At 36.2% G+C, this 27,610-nt stretch overlaps 1 protein-coding gene across 4 annotated transcripts in view; it reads left to right on the forward strand.

The window, feature by feature from the left end:
- Positions 1–27,610, forward strand: part of LOC100740324 (lachesin-like) — a 176,569-nt gene that overhangs the window by 35,196 nt on the left and 113,763 nt on the right. For 2 of the 4 annotated variants that reach the window (XM_012390122.2, XM_012390129.2), the window contains exon 2: positions 26,678–26,900. In XM_012390122.2, the coding sequence (XP_012245545.1) occupies positions 26,678–26,900 (223 nt within the window). The remainder of the gene's footprint in view (positions 1–26,677; positions 26,901–27,610) is intronic. The other 2 variants (XM_003485177.3, XM_012390141.2) reach the window with 1 other exon arrangement.

The following is a 27,610-nucleotide window of genomic DNA, read 5'->3' on the forward strand; positions in this document are numbered from 1 at the left end:
CGAATCATACGGGCCGTATGAGGTATGAAAATATGAAAAAAAAAGATGAGAAAGGTGCATAAAGGAGCGAAAGCCAGCGTAGCAGGGAAGAAAGGAGGAAGCACGGGAACAAAGGAGAGGATATGCGTTAACGCACGTCCGTGCAAACCGTGTTAAGCTCGCCCGGTGACTTCGTTCTTTCGCCGGCCGATTAAAGTTCGTTCCATTATTAAACTGAACACCGGTGCACCGGTGTCGGTTTTAATCTGTACGCTACTCGCTGCAACGATGTTACTCGTAATCACCACGGCTGTACGAGAAGATTTTATTCTTCAGTCGTCTCTAGCTTCCAGCTACTCTTCGTCGCCTACAGAAACTCGATTCTCTCCCATTAGGAAGATCCTTGCTTTTCTGATACGAAGCTAAGTAGCGAAGCTCGTAACTTGCTTGCTTGAAAGTGGCGAAGGGCAATCCTAAGAAGGACCCCAGAATGTACTTTCTGGAAGAAACGGATCGTATCGAAGCAATTATCCCGCTTCTTTCGTTAATGTTCAGTTTCAGAAGGTGTTGCAGCTTTTTGTCACGTTTACGGTTCTCTGTCGGAGATAATTGACCAGGTGAATGAACTGCATCAGGTGCCGTATTATATAATCAGAGTGGTTCTAGAAGTCATCATTTTTACATTAAAATTTGTACATCATTATGTACTACAATCTACAGTTTCTTTAGAAATTCATAAATTAAAGAAAATTCCTGAATTGTCGAAAATATCGATGAAATTCATGTTGAGTGTACGATAATTTTAACAATTATTAATAATATCAATACGAATCTAATAATCATAAATATACAAATTACAAATATACAAATAGCCTAATATACAGTGGTAAGCATGTGTATAAATAGGTTGTGACGATGTATATGTTATCCATTTATACATTACTCGTTTACATATCCACTGCAATTACACCAATATTTACAATTAAAACGATATAAGAATATTTCATCTGAGTTATAAAAACAGAAAATTCTTACGTACATGCTGTCACTGCACATCCCTGGCTAATATTCTATGGTATTAAAATCATTTACTATACTCTTACACCGTCGTTTGTTCCTGCTTCCTTTAAATTGTGATCGATATTTAGGACATAAAGGGAAGCACCGAACATCCAACGATGCACATTTTTCATTGCGTTGCCGTCACGGTGGTTTTATGTATTAAAATTTGCAAAAGAAAGTGATAGGGACAACGATAATGTCTGGCGACACAGCTCACAAAGCAGCTAAGATTTACGGTGGACGATAGGCGATTTCAGAGACGTCGAAGGTTCTTGCATGCAGCGCACAGACCGCGCAGCCTTTACGACTATATTTCTCGTGTCATTACTGTGAGTCACGTTCGTGAACATATATACTTTTCCGAGTTCTCGTACGTTTAAAACATGGGTGGCCATTCCAGAATTTCGGGACCAGGAAGGAGGTACACCCTTGGCCACGAGGAGCAAGGGACAAGGAGTTTGCTAAACTTTAATTTGCTTTCCGAGCTAACGACAGACGGAAAGAGAATTTATATGAGAACCTTATTTTGTGTACAAATTAGCGACGCTGCGGTACCAGGAGGAAAATGATGGACAAACTTTGAAATGTGGAATCTTCTCATGGGTGTCGAAATTTCTCGTGTAACCTGTGGAATAGAATTTGCAATTTCGAAACGAAGAATGTAAATGGCATTAATCTTTGATAATATTTTTATGTTACTCCTTGTGATGTACATTATCGTCCATAAGTATTAGGTTGTCCTAATAGTTTTAGGTTTCGTTCGTTTTATAAGGGAATAATATAAAACAGAAATTGTTGTTCATCTATTATCACCTTATAAAACGAAAGAAACTTTTCGGACAACCTAATATTTTAACGCTTAGATCAATTTCTAGTGACAGTATTCGAATCTCACCAGTATACAAATTTGTAACAAATAAATAATTCGAAGTTGCAGAATTTGCTATCTTTTTATGGAGTTGATAAACTGTAAATTTAAAAGACACAAGAATACGAGATTTTATTATTTACTACATATATGTGTATAGGATATGCATAAAGAATAAAGAAACAACACAAATTTTTCAAATTCCGCGTAGCATAGAGCAGCAGAGGTTCATACATCATGTTTTTTGCTAGACAAAATCTGCAGTGGCACGGGCGTTCTGTGATAGAGAACAGGTCTATCGGAAAGGAAAGAGAAAAGGTCAGTATACCAGGCCGCGAAGTGTAACCAAAAACCTATTTGGTATTCACGGTGCAGCGCCTTTTCACCCCTCGTATTCAGCTCTTCGTTCTCCTGCGTTAAGCCGGAATAGAAACGTAGGGTTGATCGATAGCTCCGGTCCCGGTACCGCAAAGTACTCGTAGGTTTCCTTTCACGGTCACTGCACGACAAAAACGGCTTTTCGCGACATGAACGCGGGCTTCGTTTTAATAGTAAACCAACCTCTGAACGTTTACAAACGTCGTCAATCGCTCTACGCCCTCGTCGTTAATCGGTTTTGCGTACTTTCTAATTGCTCCGCCATAAATAAATTCGAAACCAAAGTCAGTTTTTTTCCACCCAAAGTTTCAGGGACGGGATTTTCGGCTAGAAAATTTTAAATGCCAGTGAATCGTGGTAGAGTAGTGTTTATACGCATTTACACTGATCTTCGAGAGAACAAACGAGATACATAATTAAAAATTATTAATTATACCTTCAAATTCTCCTTTTACTTCTTAATGATACATTTGTAGATATGCAAGTATCGAATACAAAAGAATTGATTTCCTGCTTCATCGATCCGTAGCTATAAAAAATTCTGTATGCTAAATCTTAATTAGAATCTATGTCCGTAAATATACAAGCTGAAAAGGGTTGAAATAATCGTAAAATCTTATCCGTTACCAATAAAAACACAGTCACGTCCAGCCCATAAATCCGACCTACCTCCGGCAATCTTAACATCGTTGTATTCTCTATCGTTATTCAAAAGTTCCATTACGAATATGCATATAATCGTGGCTTCACTTTCGAAACAGCATTTAATAAAGGGCAACCTGAATGTGGAATTCTTGAAAGTATCAGCAGCCTCGTTCTTCTACGTTTCGTTCATCTACGTATATACGGCGCTATTTCATTCTTGTCTTTGCAGCGTGCGAGAAGAAGAAGCAAGGGCTTTCGGCGGTGTCCACGAAAAAATATGCAGCCAATTAAAGCGATACAACGCGATACCCTGTTATTATGGCGAGCGAAAGAAGAAGAAGAAAATACGCGGAAGCAAAATTCGCGTCTTACGTCTTCGTTGGAGCCAGGTGTTTCACTTCGTTCCGCCGTTTAATTACGCGAAATTTCATCTAACGCCTTGCTCCCTGACCCCGTGTTGGTTCAATTTCGCGCTAATTGCGAGCAACTTCCGCGATCGCGTCAGGTACTCCACGCGAGGGCATAAGAAATCTGTGAAAGTTATGTGGCAATGATTTTCCTAACGTACTTGCGTAAGTTCGTTGCATTCAGGATACGTCTGGATTGTAGGGGGGAAAAGAAAGCTATAAATATCTCTATAAACATTTAATACATTTAAGGCTGTATGCACGTATACCTTTAATTTTCTGGAATCATATTCGAAACTACTAACAAAAGGGAAATATAAATATTCAACAAGAGAGCTTGTTGTTCAAACGAACGTGCAGTTCATTTGAGAGAATTTGTTTTAAAATCAATGAAACTTCTGATTAATTAAAATGGGCTAGTATCCCGATATAACCCGTGAAACGTATGAAGTTCTAATTGTGGTTGCTTTGCAACTGCGTTTATTATATACATATACTCAATATCGCACGTTTTTAGCTCTTCCTGTTAAAACAGTGCACAAAGTTTACGAGAAATGTACATCGATTTTATTAAATTGCGTGTGTTACGTCGCGTAACACTCTACCTAGCCCAGGCTACACACCGCGGGCAAGATAGCAAACAGATGTCTTCGGATACTCACTGCTTACCCTCAATAGTCTCAAGTACCTTCCATAAATCTCAGGAATTTCCTAGTCGAGGTCCTTCAAACTGAACAAACGTCTGTTTCCGAAGCATTTCTAAAGACCTTTGTCTACTACGGCTTGACAAGGGAAAGTTAGTTTTTCTCACGTATGATGCAATTTTCCTCCCACTAACCACTTTCTCTCGAGGGCGGTTAAGACCCTTCGTTTAACCAATTAACAACGAAGACTATTTCCCTCACTCTCTTAGCCAAAATCGTCACCAACAAATCCGATGATCCCGTGCGCTAGACATACCCATCCTTAGCTTTCCTCCGCCACAACATCGTCTCCGAACATCACTGATTTTACATCCTTCGAACAGTCAACATCCTTCGACCGGGTTTACACCCGAAGATCAGTCAGTCTCAATCAAGCATCTCGTCAAGCAGTCAACAATTCGAATACAGTGAGTCGACAAATCCATCAGTATACGCGATAATCCGTCTAGAGACTCAGGTCGCACTCATTCGTAGTCATCTCATAGCAAATATTCATTTTGTGTTACACCGAAGTTGTTGGTTTGTGAAAATATATAATAACCTGCTAGCAGCAGCGTTATCTTTAATTTAACTACCCTTATTATCCTAAAAGAAATAAGGGATCGAACGATTCGCGGCGTCGATTAGTAAGTCGTAACGGGAATTTACGTCTCCCGTTGGCGCGCTTCTTCGAGATCGTGTCTCCCCGCGAACGTGCGAAAACAGCATGTAATAAAATATCGTAGCTCTAATTGCTGCAGTAAAATCTTCATTTTATTACACCTGCTCGATTCGCATCAGTGATTCGTATCATTTATAGAAACGTTATTTTGAAACTGTTAACAATTCCTCATATATATAGTCTACATATTTATATTTTTAACGATTAAAATTGTATATATATACGTACAGTATCATAGTTCTCAAATAAACTATTCCAACCAGCTTTAATGTCAGGATTCCCTTTTATCATGACAGGCTACAAATTCGTAACACGATATATCAGCAACAAAGATACAGTTTCATGAATCCTGTGAGCGGAGCTTCTTGGTAAATTGCAAGGAACACACAGTATGGAAACACCTCTTAAGAATCGAATTTCTGTATGGGGTTGCACAGGGGTTTGCTTGAGTAGCGTGAAAGAGCCATAGGAATGTTAGTATTCTCAGTTGAGAGCAAACAGAGAGCTTCTTCGAGGGCCAAGGTATCGTGAAGGACTAAAGTGGACTGCGGGCAGGCAAGACGGATGGTTAACCGATAGTACGCGCGTAGACAAACTAAACCGTGACACGCAAGTTATCCCTCTTTCTAACTTTTCCTTCGTTCCGCCCCCTTTCCTTTCGTTTCGACCGATTCTAAAGTTTCAGAGGGTATTTTGCTTGCTCCCCTGTGTTCCTAATCGAAGTATTTAAATTACAAGCGTAACGAATTGTTAGGTTTCGTTCATTCTGTGAAAATTGTACATGTTACGAATATTTGTTATATTTAAACCTTAGTACTTTTAACTAAATAATGAAATACCTAAAATAATCTGACCGATAAACAGAAATATTTAACAGCAATATTTAACTCTTCATTTAATATTAAATAGATCTTTAAGTGTTCTTGTTCTTGATCTTTAAATGATCTTAAGTAAGTGTAAAAGTAGAAGTTAATGTAAGAATAATATATTTTCGGGAGAGTCAACGAGTGACTTTGTCCCTATCGGTTCGTATATTTACGCTCTATCAAATACTAAAAAAGGATACGCAATATGCCATGTGGGATACAGAGGCACGCGATATTAACCAAGCAACTACGAAGGATATTTGCATGTTCGAGTGGCAACGAGGCTTTTCCCTTCGTAGGAAGTCCATTCATTCCACTCCTTCCCATGTTGGTGACGACTAACGGCCAGTATCGGCAATAGCTAAGCATCTTAGAAATAGCGTCATCGAAACGCAGTTAAAATTATATAATTGAAATTGGTCACGTTAGAAAATAGAAATGATCATAATATGGTCGTGAAACTAACAACAGAATTTCAATGTTTCGAAATATACGTATTCTAACGACAGACGACATCGGGAAACTGTATTAATGATTGGCAATTAATGAAATATTTACAAGCTGTAAGTGATATGAATTCATGTCAATAACTTTCCAATTACCATAGTTAACAATACCAGTCTGTCTAGTTGTAGAAATCACCGCTAATATCCCACAAATCAAACAAATCAATATCGGCATCTCAGTGCCTCAGGATATCATGTTGACGTGATGCGGTTGAGGCAACATGACGTTGACTATCTGAAATTTACGCGCGCTCATATTGGCGATCCTCGAACCAGTTTGTTGACAATAATGATCCTCCAGTCCCAGACATCGATACTAATGACTCTTAAATCAAACAAGTCAACGCGCATCGACAATTACACGGATAGGAGATTACTATTATTAAATCCCCCCTCCCCTTCATTTACGTGATTAATAACTCACAGTATTGGATCCGTTGTGATCAAACATTATAGTATTCCGAGTACATATTTCAGTATACCAATACAGAGTTATCATAATGTTGAGCACCGTAATTGTGCATAAGTTTCTATTAACAAATATTTCATTAATATTTTTCGACAATTCTGTTGAAGAAATTACAAACGTTAGCGATAAAATAGTGTTTAAGCTGATATAGATATTTAGAGAAACAAATTTTTAAAGAATACTAAACGTTAAAGTATTCTGATACTAATACCGTATCGTCATAATATTTATATAAGTTTATTAATGAAATTTATTAATAGTCTGTTAATGAACATTTTCGCCTAAAATATGAAATATGAATATCCGTAAATGGAAATTCAATTACAGAAACCAGAAATATTCGCGTACTTCAGCAGTTATACATAACATTATATACTCTAATTCATTCCTATTTGTTGCTAATATACTTACGTATAGCAGATATATAGAACTGTCTAGATAATAGGAAACCTTAGATATCGACTTGATTCGCGGAGCTTATACGCTCGTTGCTATATTACTGCATCAAACTGAGGTTACCTCCATTATAGCTGACAACACGGATGCTCTATCGTTAAATTTAATTGCTATGTAAGGTCACTATGTAAGGTCACTGTAGTCATGTTGAACAACCGATGGGTCACCACAAACGCGTCTTACAACTTCAAAGACATCGATATCGCACTCTGCTACCACATTCCACAACTCCCAGATTATCGCGTACAACAATTCGAGGATCGCTGACATCGATTCCAGATACGTATTAATTCACACATTGCCTCTGATACAGCAACAAGACTGCGAAATATTCCGCCAGAATGACACTTTTCAGAGGCGTTCTTGAAGTCGTTCGAGTTGAAAATGAAGGTCGTTTTTCACGGAAATAAGGCGTACAAGATTTTACTCAACCTGTTGATATGCGAAGTCCTCGTGAATTTTGACGATATCTTTTACAAAATTTAGTAATCTTAATCTGCCGTAGGCTTACTTTGTTCGCATTTGAATCCTGAATATTGGATTAGGTTCGGGTTATTTTTGATTTTCTACGTTAATCCGACGTTAATACCGAACCGCGATAATGCTGACAACGGTAAATGGTAATCGGTAAAATTCGCATTTGGAGCAGTAACGTTGGCTGTGCCATCACTTATCTCGCCGCTTACCGCTCTGTATAATTACGGTCTTACGCGGATTTGTAAAGTTAAGACCTTCGTTGGCCAAACGTTCGTAAAACCGTATGATCAAAACTGTTCATTTCCATGAGAAACGATCCTCACTTTCGACTTCAGCGACTTAAAATGTCCCGGAAAATACACATTCAGATAACGAATTTTCCTGTCTGTATATTATACCTTACTGCACACATTCTACCACACGTTATGTATTTACTAAACATTTGACAGAATACGAGTAAAGTTTCTAGCGCGTTTTGACCAAGCGTACGAATATTACCAAATCCCCGGGAAATTCAAATTCAGAAATTTTGATGCTCAGGCCGTAACAAGTCTGATGCGGTTGAAGGAAGTGACAGGAGTCGGGGAAGGGGGCGAGAAAGAGAAGAGGGCCCATCCAAGTGCTCCCTTACGAACGATTGGTAAAACGTAATCGATATCACGCTCAGTGAATTCTAAAGCAACCAACTGTAAATTGCTTACAGCTTATCAGTTTCACGATTACAGATAATGGAACAGTGTTCGAGCTGGCGCGATGTTGTATAGAATCGAGAGCGCGTGGAAACACGATACGATGCTCCGTCAGCCATGTTTGCCGTGCGAATACTTAATTAAATTTCAGTCGATAATTAGTTGTTACCCCCGCGAAATTAACGTCTCTCTATTTCAAGTATAAGAATGCCGATTGTTAGTACCAAGTCAAGTTTCCAGCATTCATATTCATCGATTTTGGTTCTAGCTTTTAGAGCGTGCAGTAGGTTGAAATGATTCTGTGCACTATAAATCTCTATTAATTGTATATAGTTGCCCGAGGAAAGATCAGGGGCTAAAATTAGATTAAAGAGTATCATTTTAAGAATATTTTATACAATATAGTTACGAAGTAATGACGAACCAGCGTACTTATGTATATATTGTCTGAGTTATATAAAGCATTTTGAAATTATACAATTAGTATATACAACTTGCAAGCTATTCACTGTAAAAACCCTTATATTTAGTAGAAAATTACGCGGCATAAGTATGCATCCATGTTAAATTTATGATAAATGTTAGAGATGATCTAACTGAATATAAAGACTTATTAATGCAATGCATAATTGACTGTTTAAATACTTTCGCAATCTCTATAAAATATACATGTATATTTGTACTAAATATTTTGTAACTTTTATATACATTTTCAGATTTGTTCCTTTCCCCTATATACGTACTCATGACAGTTGTGTCTGATTATAGTGATAATCAAATTTCGAAATGTTTCGTATAACACATTGACTATATTCGTAATAAATTTCTACAAGTATTCAAATATTTCTGCGAGCCACTGTATTCGCAATAATTTACAAGTGTCCAAAAACTTACGTACGGTAATGTATTCCTTTTACGTACGGTTCTCATCACGAAATCTCACAAATATCGATTTTCATTTTATGGAAGTAAATCCGCGAAAGGATGTAAAGATTAATCAAGCACAGATAAAAGCAATTACCAGAAAAATATGTATCTGAAGCCAGTGAAAAAATAACGAAGTACTTTTTACGATGCAGAATAGAAGAAAATGTTTTATGGCCGCGATGAAAGAGAATATTCCGTTATTAATTTTGTTAAAAGCGGGTTCGCCGATAAGCGATTCGCGTTGCAGGTTATTAATTTGAAAAATCACAGGATATCAAGATATTCGAACGACATCGTTCCGATTACGAAATTAACGACTAATTTCAATGAAAACCACCGCTGTGTTACAACATTGGATGACTGTGACTCGCTCGCTTTCAAGTAGCTATTAATAGCTCCCGATTTAACGATTTGTACTTTGTACTGTATGTGAAGAGTAACATTGTTATGTGGATTACGTTTTAACTGAAAACGCTACAGATTGTTTTATTCGAATAAGTGCTCACAGCTTCTATATTCTAAACGATGTATATAACACAGAGAAATAAAAGAAATTAGGAACTCAGAATGGACTTACTTTAGAATTTTTTTATTATCGAACTTTAATAAATACTTGAATCAAAAAATAGTTTCAAATTGATCGATATTTCATTTTCGAATCTTTCGTGTATTTAATTTTCGAGTTTTCAAGTTTCAATTTTTAAATTCTTCAAATTTCGAATATTCGAATTTTCAAACTTTTAAATTCACAAGTCTTCGAGTTTTGGTATCCTGGCATGAAAAATTCCCTCTGAACTGTACAATATAAGTAATAATCGATCGTGACGAAGCTATCGAACAAGCCGATTATTACATTTCCCTGACAAAAGCATGTTAAACTCATTGTCGGAAGTCAATTCGATCATTACGGATCCATTAACAATTGAAGTGTCCACGTTAACCCGATATCGTGATCATAAATCCGTTAATTGTTTTCCTGTATTAACAATAAACAAATCCGGTATCCTTTCACTTTTCGTGAACGACTTTTGATACGTTCTAATAAGAATTTTAACAACTAAAAAAAAAAAAAAAAGAAAGATGTGTAAAATAAGGATCCCTCGGATTTATCGAAATTTCCATTAATAAAGAAGATGAAATTGTCGTTCGATGAAATGATACGGAAGCTTTTATCACGGTTGGCTGATTCATTTGTGCGATGAAATATCGCAGATCAGCATCGATTTGTGATCCATATCGATGCCGATCTGACTCTATGAAGCGGCGTATACCTGTTTCTCGTGTTACACGAATCGTGTATTTAATTAAGCATCACGGTTAACCAGGGATTATCGTCACGGGACCGGAATGGATCCAAGAGTATGTGAATGTTTCACGATCGAGCGTCCAGCAGCATTGTTAAATAATAAAGCTTTCAGCGGAAAGGATCAAATGAAATACGTTTGGAGATAAATGGACGAAAGACAATTTGTTCGTATCGAAAGAGGGAAAACAGATTATTTGCGGATATTATCCTACATAATTAAAATACAAATGGATTTGAATTAAATTGTTATTCACACTAGACTTTAATTAAGCCTCATGTTAGCTTTGTCCTGTTCGATTTAATTTCTCTATACTCTTTTATAAATTGTAATCGTTATAATTTCATTCCTTTTTTAAATAATTAACCTATGATATATTTTATATCTTTTGTCATTTTATCTTGAAAATTTCAGTTGAATTTCAATTTGCAATTATTCCAAGAAATATTAGTTTCTTTCTTTCTCCCATTACATATTATATCAATGATTTCTTCTTTCGTTTGATCATTTTCAAAGAACTGTAATCTAACAATGTTAGGAAATAATGTGTTTGTAATTCGTACTTTTCTTTGTAAGGAAGAATGTACAAAACAGCACAGAATAATTTCTTAAATGAGATACAAATTGTTTCAATCAGAAAAATGCTGGTAACCAAAAAATGTTGAAAACTTACAAAAACCAAGAAATGGTGGAAATTATTCTGAATTATATATCAATCTCACTGCACTTAAAAACTCTAAAGTTTGGAATTTTAACCTGCTATTTACCATATTTAGTTACATTTATCCTCACGACAATTTCGATTATTCGCGATTACCTATTTACAGAATCGTTAATTGTAAAATTATATTAATTCATTTGTCTTCTAGCATTTTTACATTTTTACCATTGTTTCGAAATACCAAATTATCCCGAGTGCACACAGTTAGCCTCGGAAAACTCGAATAATTCCAGCATTTGCTTCTCGTCCATAATACTGAGAATTTGTGCACCGGAGGAATTGGCCTCGTTAAAAAGTCGAAACAGGGCGAAAGCTTTCGAGCTATCCGTCGATTCGCCGATGAAAAATATCACGAAACATCGACGCAAAAAAGAAAACCGTGTCGAATTGACTCGGACACCGAACAACTCGACAAGTTTGTCCCGGTGCAACGCGTCGTGACGCTTGATCGGCGACGCTCAAGTGTCGTCGAGGAACAGTTAAACGTTGTACGTGCTACACCTGTTGACGCTTTTTTACACACGGTGTACGTGAAAACGGTGAAAGAATGGTATCACACGATACCAACGTGCTGGACGTTCAAAATGATCTCTGACCTATTGAAAAGTTAACTTTATTCTATTTCTTCTTGTCTGTGAAATTTTAGCGCTCAAAGCAGCAGGCTGTCTGTATCACAGTAGAGTTATTTGAACCAAAAGAATATTTGAATTAAGCAGAGTAATTTGCCTCATAATTCGACAAAATTGATTATGAAGACTTTCTATGCGATCTGCGCTTGAAAACAGATAATTTAACTCGCTATTAGTGCAGTGATAAACAGTGCATTTGTAAACAAATTTACATTGATAGCTCGACAATTAAAGCTTCCTATAAAGATATAACTCCTACTCATCAAAAACAAAGGATATGCGAGTAATGTTAACGAAAATAATCATAGTAACGATCTTCTAATTATCATTTTGGACAGCGTAGAAACACGTTGCCCGAAGATTATTACTTTTACTTTAATTACTAGACCTCACAATGTTCGAAAAAGAGAGTTTTAATTCGTCATTCGGCATCTTTCTAGCAGAATTTATAATTGTAATGGCGTAAAAGCGAATAAATGCAATCAAAGGGTGTTCTTTCCCAAATGAGAATAACGATAGACTATGGAACGTAACCGAATAAGTTGGTAATAATTTAGAAGTCGATTGTACTCGTTACGAGAGGCGAGAAAACTACATCACGCGCGTAGGAAAATGGTTCCGGAAACAGTTTCCTTTTGAATGGGCGTTTTTCCTCGTTTCGAAACGACCGGAGGAAATTAATGGAAAGCTGAAACGAGTGAAATAAAACGCGGTTGGAGAAACAGTGACGCCATTATTCGCGGTTGCGATTCGCGATACGTTCCAATCCGTTTCTATGTAATTACGCGTCTCTACAGTTAATTCCACTGTTAAGAAGATAAAAATAAAACTGACGATCACTTCCTAGAAATCGAAAATCGATTTCTCGCTTGCCACGTTTGCACGCGTTGTTTTATCGGGAAACATATCATTTGATACTAATAAATATCGTTATGCTTACCGAGAATACTTATTCTGAGTTTTCCATGAAAAAATATATACGGTGTAATAAAATACGCTAGAGAATGTAATATATTTATGAAGATAGAAAAATAAGCTAAATAAACGAAGCGTGTACGCAAATTGTAACGAAGAAATGAGGAACAGAAATAACTGAATAATGGAATATTGGAATCGTATACCAGAAGATAATTCTTGGATTTATATTTTACTATTTAAAGATATGTTTTTTTTATTAATTATCTTCTTAAATAAAGATACTAATAAAACGTACCGCAATATTGCAAAAACCGTATATTTGTAATCTTATAGATGCAATACATCCTCGCATAACAATTAATTCAGAATGAAAAATTCTAAATTATATCGAGTGTATTATCATAAACATAATTAATTAATCGTGAATTAATTCAGTTTATATATTCAATGAATAATAAACGCAAATCCGAGTTGAGCGCTATTTGGTATCAAAATAAAGTGATCAAAAATTTAAACCTTCTGCACCTACGAACACGTTTCTGCAAACCGTCTGTTTCAGATAACCACAAAATATATTAACCAAAATATTAGCTCAAATATGAGTCTCTCAGAAGCCAAATTACACATGATTAATGTTCTACTTTTTGCAATGTACAACTTCCATATCAAAGTTTATTTAGTGCAAGAAGATGCATGAATAATTCTGAAATAGTATGAACATGATGTGGTAGCATGAATAATTCTGAATAGCATAGATTTATAAAAACAAAATATACGACACTATTACTTTCTGCTGCTTTTCCATTTATGAAGTTGATTAGTGTGGCTTCTGAGTGACTCATTCTAGTCCAGACCTTTTATTTGCATCGTTATCGAGCACAAATGCTAAGAAAGACGAAGGTTGAAGAAAATTCTCCGCCATTTTCCTTCGCGAGCTTTGCCATCCAGTTAAGTTTGCATCAGTAATCCTCGAAAAATTCCTGGTGTAAGGGACAGAACCTAATAAGCTGTCTTTAACGTGTCGGTCTGGCGTTCCATCATAGGCATCCCTTTATTAATAGTCGTATATTAAAACTCGCATAAAACTTGTCGGACAGAATGTCACGGGTGCAAATCGAATTACGGGTCACGCATATGTAGAAGTGGTAGTAAATATAATTTATAGCGACGTTAATTATATTTTAATAGCACTTTACGCGGCATACATAGCTTCCCGCGATAATATCTGTTCACCCCCTGTGCGCCCACCCCAAAGTCTCGTCCCTCGCATCCATCCACACTTCACACATTTTTCACTGGTAAAAATCGAATATTTAGCGGAATCCCTTGCGTTTCTCGTTTGTTTCTCAGAATTATGGAAACATCCGACGATCAAGTTTTTCTAAATGCATAATTTCTCTGTTTATTACGAAATTTAGAAATGAATTTTCCTCTACGAAATCCATCAGTAAGTGAAACAATTCACTGTAAACATCATGTCTTCTACGAAAAGAAGAAATATCGATCGGTAAATAGTTGTTTTTAAGACAACTTCCACGTACGCGTTACCTGTTCTATTTGAATAATTTCTGTAAATAAATGATGTCCTAATTACGGATTATATAATAACGCGTAATCTGTAACAAAGAAATAAGGATTCAGGAGCTTGAAAATAATAAAAATTCGGTAATAAGCCATTTTCAAAGAACATACATCGCGTTGGAACCCGCATGAGTTCACACCTTTTTCTGTTTCATATCTTTTTCAGCCGATTTTTTCTCGTACCTCGCATCGTTGTCCACTGAATGCGAGAATATTTCATTGTGGAAATTAATCAGTGAAATTCTCGCAAGCAATTAATTATCTTGCTTTTAACAATTTCACGCTCCCGTTTATCCTTTGCGCACTCGGCGTTCGCCTGTTTGTGTCACTCAGGTGCAAAATCGAGCGTAGTCCCGTTCACGATTTTATCGTGTTTTTCGGTGCATGCGTTGACCGGCGTTGGGATTTCGCTGACAACGCATCCGATCGTTTATTCGACTGCGAGTAAAACGAAATTAACGTAACGTCGTTCACTTAATCGTCCCGTTTACACGAGCACCGCTGAGTGTGTGTCACCATGATTTCGTACTTGTGCCTCGTGTTATGGGCAACACTGGACATGATTGAAAAACGGCGTTTCCCGAGTCAACTGAAAAAATGCACGTGGTTTACATCGCGGTTTAATCTGCACGTACAACATTCTGATATTGTGGAATTATTTGTATTTCCGGTCTAAAATGCAGAGAAAGAGATTTAGTGTAATAAAATACTAATGAATTCAGTGTGAATGATGTAGGTAATAATGACCTTCTTGTTGTCAAGATTTCTTGCATTTTTTAAATCAAATAAAAAAAGATGTACCTTCAAGATTTTATAGGAAATGGATATTGCTAATTGTACTGTAATGTGTAAAACAACTAATTGTGTAAAATGTAAAAAACACATGCTTGTACACTTAGAAAGTTAAAGATATTGTCAAAGCTTTAATAAAATATAGTTCACTGAATCAAACATATTTTCAATTTCCAATTTTATTCGAATCGTTATGATACGCTATACCATACAGCAATCTCTTCCTATTGAAATTACAAAATCGTATTACAAGGGCTTGCGTGGTTCGCCTTCGAAGCGTCGGGTTTTCGCTTACGGAGTTCGAAAGGCAAGATTCAAGGATCTTGGCAAACTAGGCTAGTCATGGGAACCGCATCGCAACCTCAGCTTCTATAATCACTGATATAACTTACTCAGTAGATGACTTTGCTAAGCTCCGCTTTTGAAAATACTTACTTGTAAACAAAGAAATGCGAACTGACCGGATACTTCGCGAAGAAATATCCTGAAGAAGAAAGTCAAATAAATAGACGAAATAGACGAATCGTCGCGTCACACTAAATTACATATATTCCAGTTTCTATGGTCTGTATAACGCTATTATACGCTCGACCCGAAGATCGTGAACGTACTTTGTCGTTAGTCGAACAAAGAATTTTTCAGATGATAGAACGATACTGAAAGGTTTGAAACGTATAGTTCCCAGTTTCTTATTGTACGTTAATTTGACAATTTATACAAAGTTTATACAAAGATGAATACAGTGTCATAATATTCTACTATGCACAACTGTTAATACTGACAACTGTATAACATAAGCATTCTATTTTTTATTTGTAGTTTCAAATCGAGCAATCGGATATATTAAACGATAGTGTACACACTACACATGATTACACATGTCGCGTGACCGACAAGTATTTATTGCGTGCTGACTAAAAGGATCTATATACCACACATCCATCGAAATGCATATTAACCACTCGTAAATCAATGAGAACTATTTTACACGCATGCCAGATCGCAAATATTTTGTTGGGAAATTGGCTTGGTTGTTTAGGTGATCGTTTCGTGACACTGCTGCGGTGATTGAAATCGCATCGACGTGCGAATTAGGAATTTGGAAACATGTTATTGATTTGTACAAATCGATATATTGTTGTTGATGAATTATGTCAGAAAATAGGAATTTCCTAATTGCATGATATATAAAGGGAAGTTCCATGCCTTTTTCCAATACTTTAGGTATTCCATATTGGTTTCGGTAAATAGAATATTCAAGAATTATAATTTTTAAGAGAGAAATTAATTTAATGGGGAGTAAGCTTAACTTACTGATCCATTAACCTTTTGAGGGCGATACTCGACAATTAGGCTACTGAAATTTTAATGTATTATACCAGAATATAGAGAGCTCAATATGTTGGAAATTATGATTTTTCAATATCGGGGTATTACGAATATTAGGATATTCAGCTTAAGTACAAAACATACTTTCCTATTCAATTCCAAATCCCAAATCCCAATCATTATGAACAATATACTGTGTCTAGAAAATAGTCAACAGGTTACGTAACATATGCTTATGTCAACTATCAATAATCTTTGCTAACAAGCATGAATCATTAATAAAGAAAGTGGTAAAAAGTAACAAAATTTTATTAGACAAAATTAAATAGTTCCGAACAATGAACGTTCTGGTATTGTTCTGAAGAGTATTCTGAAAATTGTAAGGCCAACTCTACCTTTTAAATGGCGCTATAAGCTCTTTTTCATTAAAGCATTATTTTACAACATTTATAAAAAAGAGAAATTAGAAACGAAAAATATTCATAGAGCGTTTAGATAAATTTTTACCTCAGTAGTAAACAAATAGTAAAAAAAAGTAAACAAAATTAACCGAATGTGTCATATTCATGATCCATCGCGAAATCTCCGATGGCGCTTCCAAATTCATCGTTCGACGTGAAATTGTGTTTGTGAGTGGAAAAAGCACAGCGACGGAATGCGACACGTGAAAAAGGGACCCTAGCACAAAGTGTTTGCGAACACTGTAATCCTCGTGAGAAACTTATCGGACAGAACAACACGGTTCTACAACCACACACATGCACGCGCGCGCACACTCTCGTCGTTACACTACCATATAACGCATCGTGTCATCGTTCCAAAGCAAGATAAAACAAACGCACTTAACGCGTCCACTGCAACACGTACACGCTGCCGGTTGAATCGAATTGGAAAAAAAAAGAGAAAAAAATGCTAATTCCGTTGTTGGCATTGTGGTCGCTCAGCGGGCTTTTTAGTAGTTTAGAGTATAAAACATCTTTGAAGTACGCTGTTTGAGTAATTTCGATAACGTAACGTGTATCTCGTGTGTTTGATTGTGTTTCACCGCCAAACTATAATACCTATACATATGTGTCGAAAGAAAAATCTTGCTCGAAATTTACCTCAATCTTTTCCTATCCGCTAGAATTTCAGTGACAGTAATTGTATTATACTTTCATTATTATCATTATTATATTATCATTGTACGTTCATTATTATTCCTGGTATTCATTATTATTATATTCATTATTATAGTATTGTTTGTATTTTATTCGTATAATAATACCTATTTTATCATTGCTAGATTGCGGACTTTTATGTATTTTGCTGTAGAATACATATAATATTTAAAGGATACAAGAAATGTCGCAAATACGAAATGTCTCTCGGTTGTATTTATAAAAATATGATTTTGCATATATATATATATATATATATATATATAAATATCGTCAGTCTAATCGTTGGATTTAAAAAAAATTACTTTATTAATATACTTCGTCAGGATAAGTCTACTTGTGTTAACTTTTCTTCATTTACTTATCCTTTTACTGCGAATGAAAAGGTGAAGGTCAACCGAACATCATTGGAAATTTATGACACAACGAGTCACCTTACATTGTATTAAAAGAACATACGTGTATGTTCAAGCAACGCGAAAACTGGCATGAGAAGAGTAACGGAAAGGTAGGAACTAGTTTAGTGGACGATTCCGTCGTAGCTAGATGGAGATTGCCCGAACGAAATTGCATGGGGAAGAAGGTGCAATCCCATGGGATAAATAGACGTTACCCCTGCTGACCTTTCGTCGTAGTTACGACGTTCCGAGATAAATCGACTGAAAATCGACGAACGATGTGAAACGTTAGATATCTGTTAAGGAAATTCGTTTCACGGGTATTGTCGAAAACGAAAGAAGCAAAAAGCTGTCCATTATTTTGCCATCGTAGCACGGTGCTTCTTTTTCTCCTCTTTCCTTTTCTACCTTCATGAAATTTTCTCAACAAAGATTGATATCCTCCATTGTTCTTTCTCGTCCTCGGTGTACCGAGTGTATGCGCTTCTAATAGAATATTTTAAAAGGCAATTTAAAAATACGGCCGGCTTGTCAGAGTAACCAAACCGTCAGTGTATAATGAGCGGGTCTAATTGAACGAGCTGATGGTCGCGTTCCATAACGCGAAATTATTTTACCGGACTTTACGTCGTATTCCATAGGAGCTGAACGCGCGATCACAACGCGCGCGCCATTCATTTTCATGATCGTTTTCGGTTCTTTCACGCGAGAAGATTAAATTCACAGCGACAGATTGCGGCCGCATTGGAATGAAAATAATGGACACGACGCGTGTTTAATCGCCCGCTTTAGAATTTACAATCGTAACCGTTGTACGGTAAAAAGTTTTATAGCGCTGAATCTGGTTAGCGTTGGTAATTATTTCGTTTCGCTTAAAGGCAAGGTTTGATTTTAATTTCGTGGACTGTCTTTCATTCAAAGCAAATTTCATTTAAATCTTTCGTCTAATATTATTTGCTCTCTACAAGAAACTAACAATTTCAACAATGCATTTCAAATTTCACAGACAACGATTGCTACTGATAACTTAGATTTTCGTAAGAAGCTATTAATATTAATAGTAATTTAAATTTCGCAAGAAACCATTGATATTCATAGCCCAACACTGGAGCATGCTGATTGATGTTCCACGTGAAATAATTACAACGTGTAATCATGAAATATAAATATTCAGAATGATGTCAATTTTGGATAATGTTGAATAGAAAGTATAGGAATATTATTGAAAGATATAATTCGAACTAAATTATTGTTCATAGTAACGCCTCGTCTATATCGTATCGTAACTTAAACATGGACACCCATGATTTTTAAAAAATGAAAGGCATTGACGTTTTGTTTTTCTTTTTTGAAAAATAAATATGAAAGCTGTTTAGTGTAACGTGAATTTTTTACGCGAATTTTACTTTTTGTATTACGACTATTTTTTGAAAAATCGATTTTAATTTTTCTTGCATTTTTGCGAGTTCTTCTGGTAACATAAAATTGTGTTAAAATCTTCTTAGAGGAAATTTGTTTACATCGTGTAATCGTCGAATAATATGGTAATTATTGCGGATTCGAAACTCGTGCAAAATTTCTCTCACAGTAATTGTGCCAGGATCGTTGGATTGCCACATTCATGATTAAAGCGTCAATTTACTCAGCTCAATGGACAGATCATTGGCGAGCTATTTTCTTGATTAACTAATATACAAGGTTCATGAAAAAATTAGGTTAGCTTCTTATTATGAGATAAATTAGTTTGCAAGAATTTAATTTTCTCGTCTCTGGCTTTTTAGAATACCGTAACAATAAAGACCGCATTAAAGTAGGATTGTTTATTGCCTTTTGTGATCGCAGTGATATTTTTAGAAAATTAATTTCTGGCTGTGATGTTATGGAAGATACAAAGTTATGATTAAAAAATGTACGATTTTATAAAGACGATATAAATAATTTTATATTATTTCGTAGATAATTTCGTAGATATGCTAAATATACAAAAAGTTTACTTTTTCTGTTTCTTCTCTTATACGCACTATTTTATTTTAAAAAGTCTAATAAAAATCGTAATAGTAAAGCGTACCAGAAGCGTCTGCAAATTATTCATTGAAATGTGTTGACTAGAATAAAAAATACAATTCTAGTTTCAAAATTTGCGGTACCAATATATACGCTAAAATTTGCAACAATCCCATCAGACGTACGATGAAAATAAAAATAAAAATAAAAATAAAAACCATGGAATAGAATCGCTCGGAATCTGTAGCGAAAATCGATCGTTCAATTTCCCCTAAAACTAAATTCTCGGAGCAACCTCGCCCAGTCAATTCGCAAAAATCCCTGGTACCTCGTGTAATCAGAGAACGTCCCATTCGAGCGGATAAATTGAACAAGTCCCGTTGCCGCTCCATCGCGTACAAAGATCAGCAGGAATTTCTTAAACGTCGCTCACCGTGGGTGACGAATTGCGATTGATTTGCCCTGGTACACGGGAATAACAAACTCGACATAAACACTCGAACATAAAGTCGCGTTTCGATGATGTAAATTAGATCTATGTGAATAAGAGTAATGCAATTTTTAATAAATATTTCTAAATTTATATATTTCGATGTACACGTATCTTGCTGAAACAAATGGCAGAAATACGATATCGCAGGACGTGACATTTTTCTCGTTATTTTCGTATTTGATTGTGAAACTAATTGGAAAAAACGTTAACGATCGGTCAACGAAACAATATTTGACGCAAGTAATATTTATAAAAAAAAACATATGCAAAATTAGGATAGTCGTATGTTGTTGAGACAACCACTCGTAAGATTCTATAGAGGATAAAATTTCCGGGGTTGTAGCGTCAAGGGGGTAAATTTCGACCGGAACATCAGCCGATTTTCGTCGCACGGGACGAAAACCGGTTGCTGACACCCATGGGCTGCCGTGCGTAAATCGTTTGCATAGGACAACAATATTGGTATGCAAAGGGCAACTCTAGAGGGCGTAGAGTGACATCGCACTCCAAAGGGGTGTCAGTGATGTCGGCAGCGGATACGGGGCGTTCCACAACACTGGAACCCCATGGAGGGTCAGCCTTGGGGGCTTGCGTTAGCAGTGTATCATAAATTATACGCGCTATGTAGGTTCATGGCGACGTGTGCACACAGGGTGGAACGTGCGAAGGGACGTGTGCCTGGGAATACATTGTGTCGTAAGCAAAGAAAGATGCTAACGGATAGGATACCAGGAAATATGGATGGAGTGATTGCGAGAGGAGGAGTCTATTTGTGGTTTGGATAGCTTAATAAAATTAGATACCGTATCGTATGTGTAGTAGCGACCGTATAATTAGCATTCTATTTTTGTAACTCGATTGAAATATGGTCTATCTATCTTTAAATTATTATTATTATACGCTGCTTATTAAAGACTCTTTCTAAGATGTTTGACGAGTCGTCAGTTTAATATATCGTAAATTTTAGTAAATTTGAATCTTCGTCATAGAAATAAATGATGTTAGGTCGTCTGAAAAGTTTCTTTCGTTTCATAAGATGATAGTAGATGAACAACAATTTCTATTTTATATTATTTTGTTGAATTAGGTATGGTCCGTTTCATTATATTCTATCATTATATTCGTGCATAATTCAATAAACTAATATAACACAAAAAACATCGTGCGTCTATTATTTCCTTATAAAACGAAAGAAACTTTTCGGACAACCTAATATTTAGGGAAAATGCAAATAGAGGAGATAGATATATTTTACTGTGCTTTTTATCAATCTTTAAAATGTTAATAAAATACCAATTGTCGTAAATATTGTAGAAGTATTTGATGGAGAAAAAACGATGTAAATACAAGGTATAATAATAATATTTATAAATTAAATCACCGATCGACGTATAAACGTAAATCTCCGTAGAGTTAGAAAAGTAGAGGCCACGTGATTCTAGAAATAATACCGTTACCGCAAATGCTGGAATTTCTCCACGTCGAAGTTGCCACTTCTTGACCAGAGAAAAATTCAGACGAAGAATGCAAGAATGAGAAATTATGGAGGCAAAGGAGAAAGAATAAACAGCTTGGAAAAATTATCAGCATGGAAAGGAAGAGAAATAGGTGGGAACACGTAAGAATACAAGGCGAAGACAACGTTCCAGAATGCGAGACATAGGTGGAGAAACAAACAGTGAAGAAAGGGAGAAAAGGAATGTACTGGATGGAAAAAGTGGGCAAACGAGAAAGAACACGGTGGAATAAGAGAAGCGGTCGTAGAGAAAAAGGAAAATTGTCTGCGACTTGTGACACCATTCCGGGATACCATTAGTACGCAGAAACGTACGAGCAATAGTGCATTCATTTGAATGTGTGCAAATGCACGCCCGAGTGCATAAAAGAGACCGGAACGTGCAAAACTATTATTTGCACGTGCATCTCTGGAATCCTGTAAAAAATTTAATTCCTTCAAGGGAAAGGATGTAGCTAGTACGGAGTTATGTCACTTGAGAGTCTCTTCGTATAAGTTTCTTGAAACATTTCATTTAAATAGAGAGATCCTTCAGCCGAGTGACAAGATTTTGAAGAATTTTCTTTCAACATGAATATGTTGTGACGCAGTTGCTCGTTTATTTGAATTCTCAGTATAGAAAACGTTTATGTACGTACATACTGTGTGTGTTTTGAAATTTCATTAACAGAATGAGACACGAGCATCCTGACTGTATTGTATAAAATTTGAAAGCAACTTGAAAATGTATACAGTGCATAATATTCGCAGTCTAATGACTATTATCTATAACTATCTGTATAAAATAGGGAACAATTAAAATTCAAGCCAAGCAGAATATTGACTTTAAGAGCTTAAATCATCGAAACTGGTTAAACCTTCCTTCTTCTATAAAATCACCAAAGTTCAAATTATTTAACGCATCAACTCAAAGTTGCCTAAACTTTAGAAAAGTGTTCAGTTGCCTATCTACGTTTTAGCGGATATACAAGCAAAGAGAAAGAAAGAACAATGAACTTTCAGTAATATAACACAATCACAGATCTGTCGTTACTCCGCAATCTCCAACGTTTCCACTTACCGCTGCCTCGAAGGAAATGTCTTTTATGCAATCCGCTATCTGTCGACCATCCCCCTAGTAACCTTATCTTCTCGGATATCGCGCGACTGGTTGGCGAACGTCTCTTGGAACGGCTCATAGCTCGAATTCCAGCGACGACAATTCGCGTTCGTTGGAGCGGGACAAAGTTTCCCCTTGAAAAAATTCGAAGGAAACACGATAAGGATCGCGGGCTGCTGATTCGAGAGAACGATCGCTGCCACGTCGGCAGATACGCGTAAACGAGACTGTCCTTGTTCTTTAACGATTCTCATCGACGACGTAGGTGATCGTGATCCGGTTCGACGTCCTGACAGTTTCGAAACGGTGCGACAGCGAGAGAAAAATGAAAGGTCTGTTACTTTTCGATTGGAATGAATCGCTGTCGTGTTCTCGATTTCCAGAGTCAAGTTTCTTGAAAAGTTTCGAGAAGCAGTCCTGAAGTTTGGAATGTAAGTACAGTGAGCAACGGGGTCAATGGAAATTGTGGTTCATCGTTAACCTTTTCACGCTCGATGTTGCGCAATATTATACTTTAAAGCGATATTAAGTGACTAAACGATAAACGTATTTGTTCTCGATGAAACTATTTTTCCGTGTTAAATTCGCACTACTCATAAATTTTATCATTTTACAATATGTTTTTCTTAGAAAAAAATGGGGAGAATTATGTTTCTATTCTCAGTACAGATGAAGTATCTGTTTCCAAAGAACAGAGGACATTCGGTTCTGCAGGGGTTAAGGAGATTATTTTCAAGAAAAAGCTTTTCATCGAATTTTGAATGTATTTGGATAATTTTGTCTGTTCTAATAGAATGTATGATTCCGTCAATAATTTTCTTATACCAAGTGACAAAATTTAATTCTTTTGGCCTCTACCTTGGTACAGATTGTGTTTATAACGACATAATTTGAAGAAAAAAATATAACGGACGTAAACTGTCAGCTTAGAGCTGGTTTAAGATCGCGGACTCTATTCCCGTGAGATTTGCCTCATTTTCCTCAGCTTTTACATCACCGCACAGAAAAAGACAAAAAAGCTGAAAGAAAGAAGGAAAATTGAAAATGTCGCGTACCTCTAACTCTAATCTCGTTACCTACTTCCGATTGTCGCGGGTGTCAAGAAGTTGCTCATCCTCCTCTAGTTTATCAGCTCTTCGACTAATCTAATGGAATTCGCAAATCTGCCGCTAAGAAAATACTCTTCCTTCTCGCGGCTGGAAGGAAGAAAAACGACGTCACAAAAGAGGATTTCATCGGTTCCTTGTAATTTTCTCAAATTTCCCGCCAGTGAGGCTATCCGCTCACGTCGAGACAATTTCCACGGGATATGCGTGTCAGCTGTTACAAAGGAAAGCAAATATTTACACGTCGCCGACTCGGGATGTCCAATTATCGCGTCCCGAGGCGTTTTATCTCGTGCGCTAACTTTCCGACGATATGCAAAGCGGCTCTATTAATTTTCCACTACGTCGGGAACGCGAGGCAACGGAAACACGGGGAACGCGTCTGTACTGTATCCTTGAAATTTGCAACGAGGCCTCGGCCTCGCGAATGAAAATTCAAATCTACTGCATTATGGAACGCGTTTTCATTAATTTTTAATGGCGCGAGTTACATGCGGCACGCCGACAGCTGCCAAAACACCGAACGAATTCGCTTGAAATTCGGGCCTCACTGTTAGCATAAATAACCTGAGTTATATTAACTTTTATCCGGATAGCAGGTTGTAAGAACTACGCCTTGGAAAACCGAACGTATTCGGTACGGTTATGTTGAAATAATACGCTGCGAACTATCGGAAAGCGGTTTCCTTTGTCCGTTTTTTGATCATCCGCTGGAAAGTTATTCAGGTTAAAATAGCGTACTCGAGAAAACACTGGCAAGTTGTTTAGTCTTTTCAATTTTCGTTCAATTAAAATTGCAACAACCAGAGTCGATATACGAACTCCCCATTTGTCTCTTTACTCTTTGATGTTATGAGTCATAAGATGATTGAGAACCGGACTCCATTATATCATTTCAGTATTATACAGGTTTACCTTGCTCTTCAACTTCGTTTCATCAATAATTAACAAGAAGAAAAAGGAATAACCATATATTATTCCCTCCGTAATAGCTGTACTACAGTTTTCAGTGAAAAGCATTCCACGCGACGGTGCGCGCATACCTTAACGCTGTGCAAATTATCTGGCCTCTAATAATAATTAAAAGCCCAGCATAGTTGGCACATTTGAACACTGCAAGGTTTCTGAATTTCGCGAGAAGAACCAAACGTAGTTCGAACTGTCGAAAAAATGCGGTGCTCTCGACTAGGTAAGAAAAAAAAAAAAAAAAAAAAATAGGTGGGAAACTCGAAACCTCGGTTGAGATGGGATCGCGAATACCCAGCTAAATGTCGTCCCCGGCATTTCGCTAATTACCAACGCAACACACGAGCTACTACTAATTACGTGGTCCCGCTTAATGGGAAACTCTTAACGAGGGACAAAAGATTCGGCCCGTGAACAGGTTATACGCCACCCTGGCAGACTGTGAAACCATGCAAATTCCACCATTTATCGCTTTTAACTTTTCCCTGATTATTTTCTGCTTAAATACTATCGTAATCTCTGCGAAATATGTACTTTTACCGAATATCTTGTAATTCTTGTAATACCTTAAATTTCTATATGTATTAGATATTTATAATTTTTATTTTTCAGAATTATTTCAAATTTTACCAATATGTAGGTATAATTCTGGTAGTCGAGCACTGCTAATAAAATTTCACAATTTTTCGTATAACATACATCGTAAAAGGCAATGTAGCGTATACAGAAAAGACGTGTAAGTAGCATAGGACGTTATAAATCAGGCAAAGCATTTTAAGACGCGCGTTCTATTTCAGTCTTCTTATACGTAACAGCGTAATTTTTTAAACCAACTCTCTTGTTAACCTGAACTTTTTTAAAGCTTATATTATTTGTATGTTATGTTAAATTAATCGTTATGTAATCGATAGAAGAAACGTAGCGACGCTACGAAAATACTATAAAATATTCTTGGAGTTCGGTCGAGTAAATTCTTCGAAGTACAAAAAGCTCTTGAACTCGGAAGCTTCGGCCCTTACTTTGTTTCAGCTTCAACTGAAATACGTAAAGTATTTAATTCACAATCATACTCTATTTCTTCCGCTAGTTATAATTTCTATACTTTATATACTTTAATAAAAATTATCTCATCGGTTACCTGTCGAAATCGATTCGATACTTCTGGAAGAAAAACTTGTGCTGAGATCTCCTTAATTTGACACGTGCAAATTCACGTGTTCAATTAACGAGAGTTTGCGTGTAATTTGTAGCAATCAAAATTAAATTGCCACTCTGTATATATTATTTACAGCTTGGCAAATCAATTACATTTTTAATATACTTATTATTGAAAATCTAATCAACCTAAAAACCACCATAAACAATAACTTGCATTGAGAGTAAATTCAATTGATCACATAAATGGTGTAATGGTACATTCGAAATTTTGATTAAAATGAAATATATAAGATGCAACTTGTATGATAAATTCGCGAATAATTGTCAATTATTGTGGAAGTCGATTAAAATATAGAATAACAGCTACAAATTATTCGATCGATTGAAGACACGTTTTTCTACTTTACAGATGACGTTGCAGGTTTCCTGGGTCCGGCACAGAGACGTTCATCTGCTCACTATCGGTCGTTACACGTACACGAACGACCAGCGATTCAGGCCGATTCACAATGCACAGACAGACGATTGGACGCTCGAAATCAAGTATCCGCAACTGCGGGATAGCGGTTATTACGAATGCCAGGTCTCAACGACGCCGCACATGAGTCACATCGTATACTTGGACGTGATCGGTAAGCTATTTCAGACATCTTTACGTTGCACGCGTTACAAATGTTGTGTGAATGTAGTTTGTCAAGATTAGAATGATCATGTTGAACTACAGTGCACGTTTAATGGGAAATCGTAGAAAGTAAATTTATTTCAGAATATTTCACTTTTATCAATATGGAATTATAGAACATACATATATAGTAGTGTTTGTTTTTATGCATTCATTTTTGTAGAAAGCAAAAGTATTATATATTCTGATATAAATGGATGTGGTGAGATAATTACTGTGAATAGATATAAATAGCAGTAATTGATACTAGACAATAACTAAATTGCGTTAAATTGTTATATAGTTGATCATGAAAGATGAAGATATACTCGGTTAAAAAATTTATATGGCTAAATCCTTATAGCCCAATTCGAACAACACTTAATGTTTAATAGTTAGAAATTTTATGAATAACTACTTGCCAAGTAAATTTGTATTCTATAGGTTTAGATATCCTTCGCTTCAGAGAATCGCAAGAACAGCGTGGAGAAGAGTTAAAATTTGAAACTTAAATTCAACTAGAAACTGCAATAACATTTATGAATCATGACTAAGATATCGAAGAGGCAGTCTCCTAGGGATATTTCGTTTTCCTAATATATTCAGCCCTTTAATAAGATGAATTTTACATTTTCCCGCATTCCTGGCACAAGGATCTAGATTTTTGCATAACTGGGTCGC

Source organism: Bombus impatiens, unplaced genomic scaffold (genome assembly GCF_000188095.3).
Source record: "Bombus impatiens unplaced genomic scaffold, BIMP_2.2 scf_0037, whole genome shotgun sequence".
Lineage (NCBI taxonomy): Eukaryota > Metazoa > Arthropoda > Insecta > Hymenoptera > Apidae > Bombus > Bombus impatiens.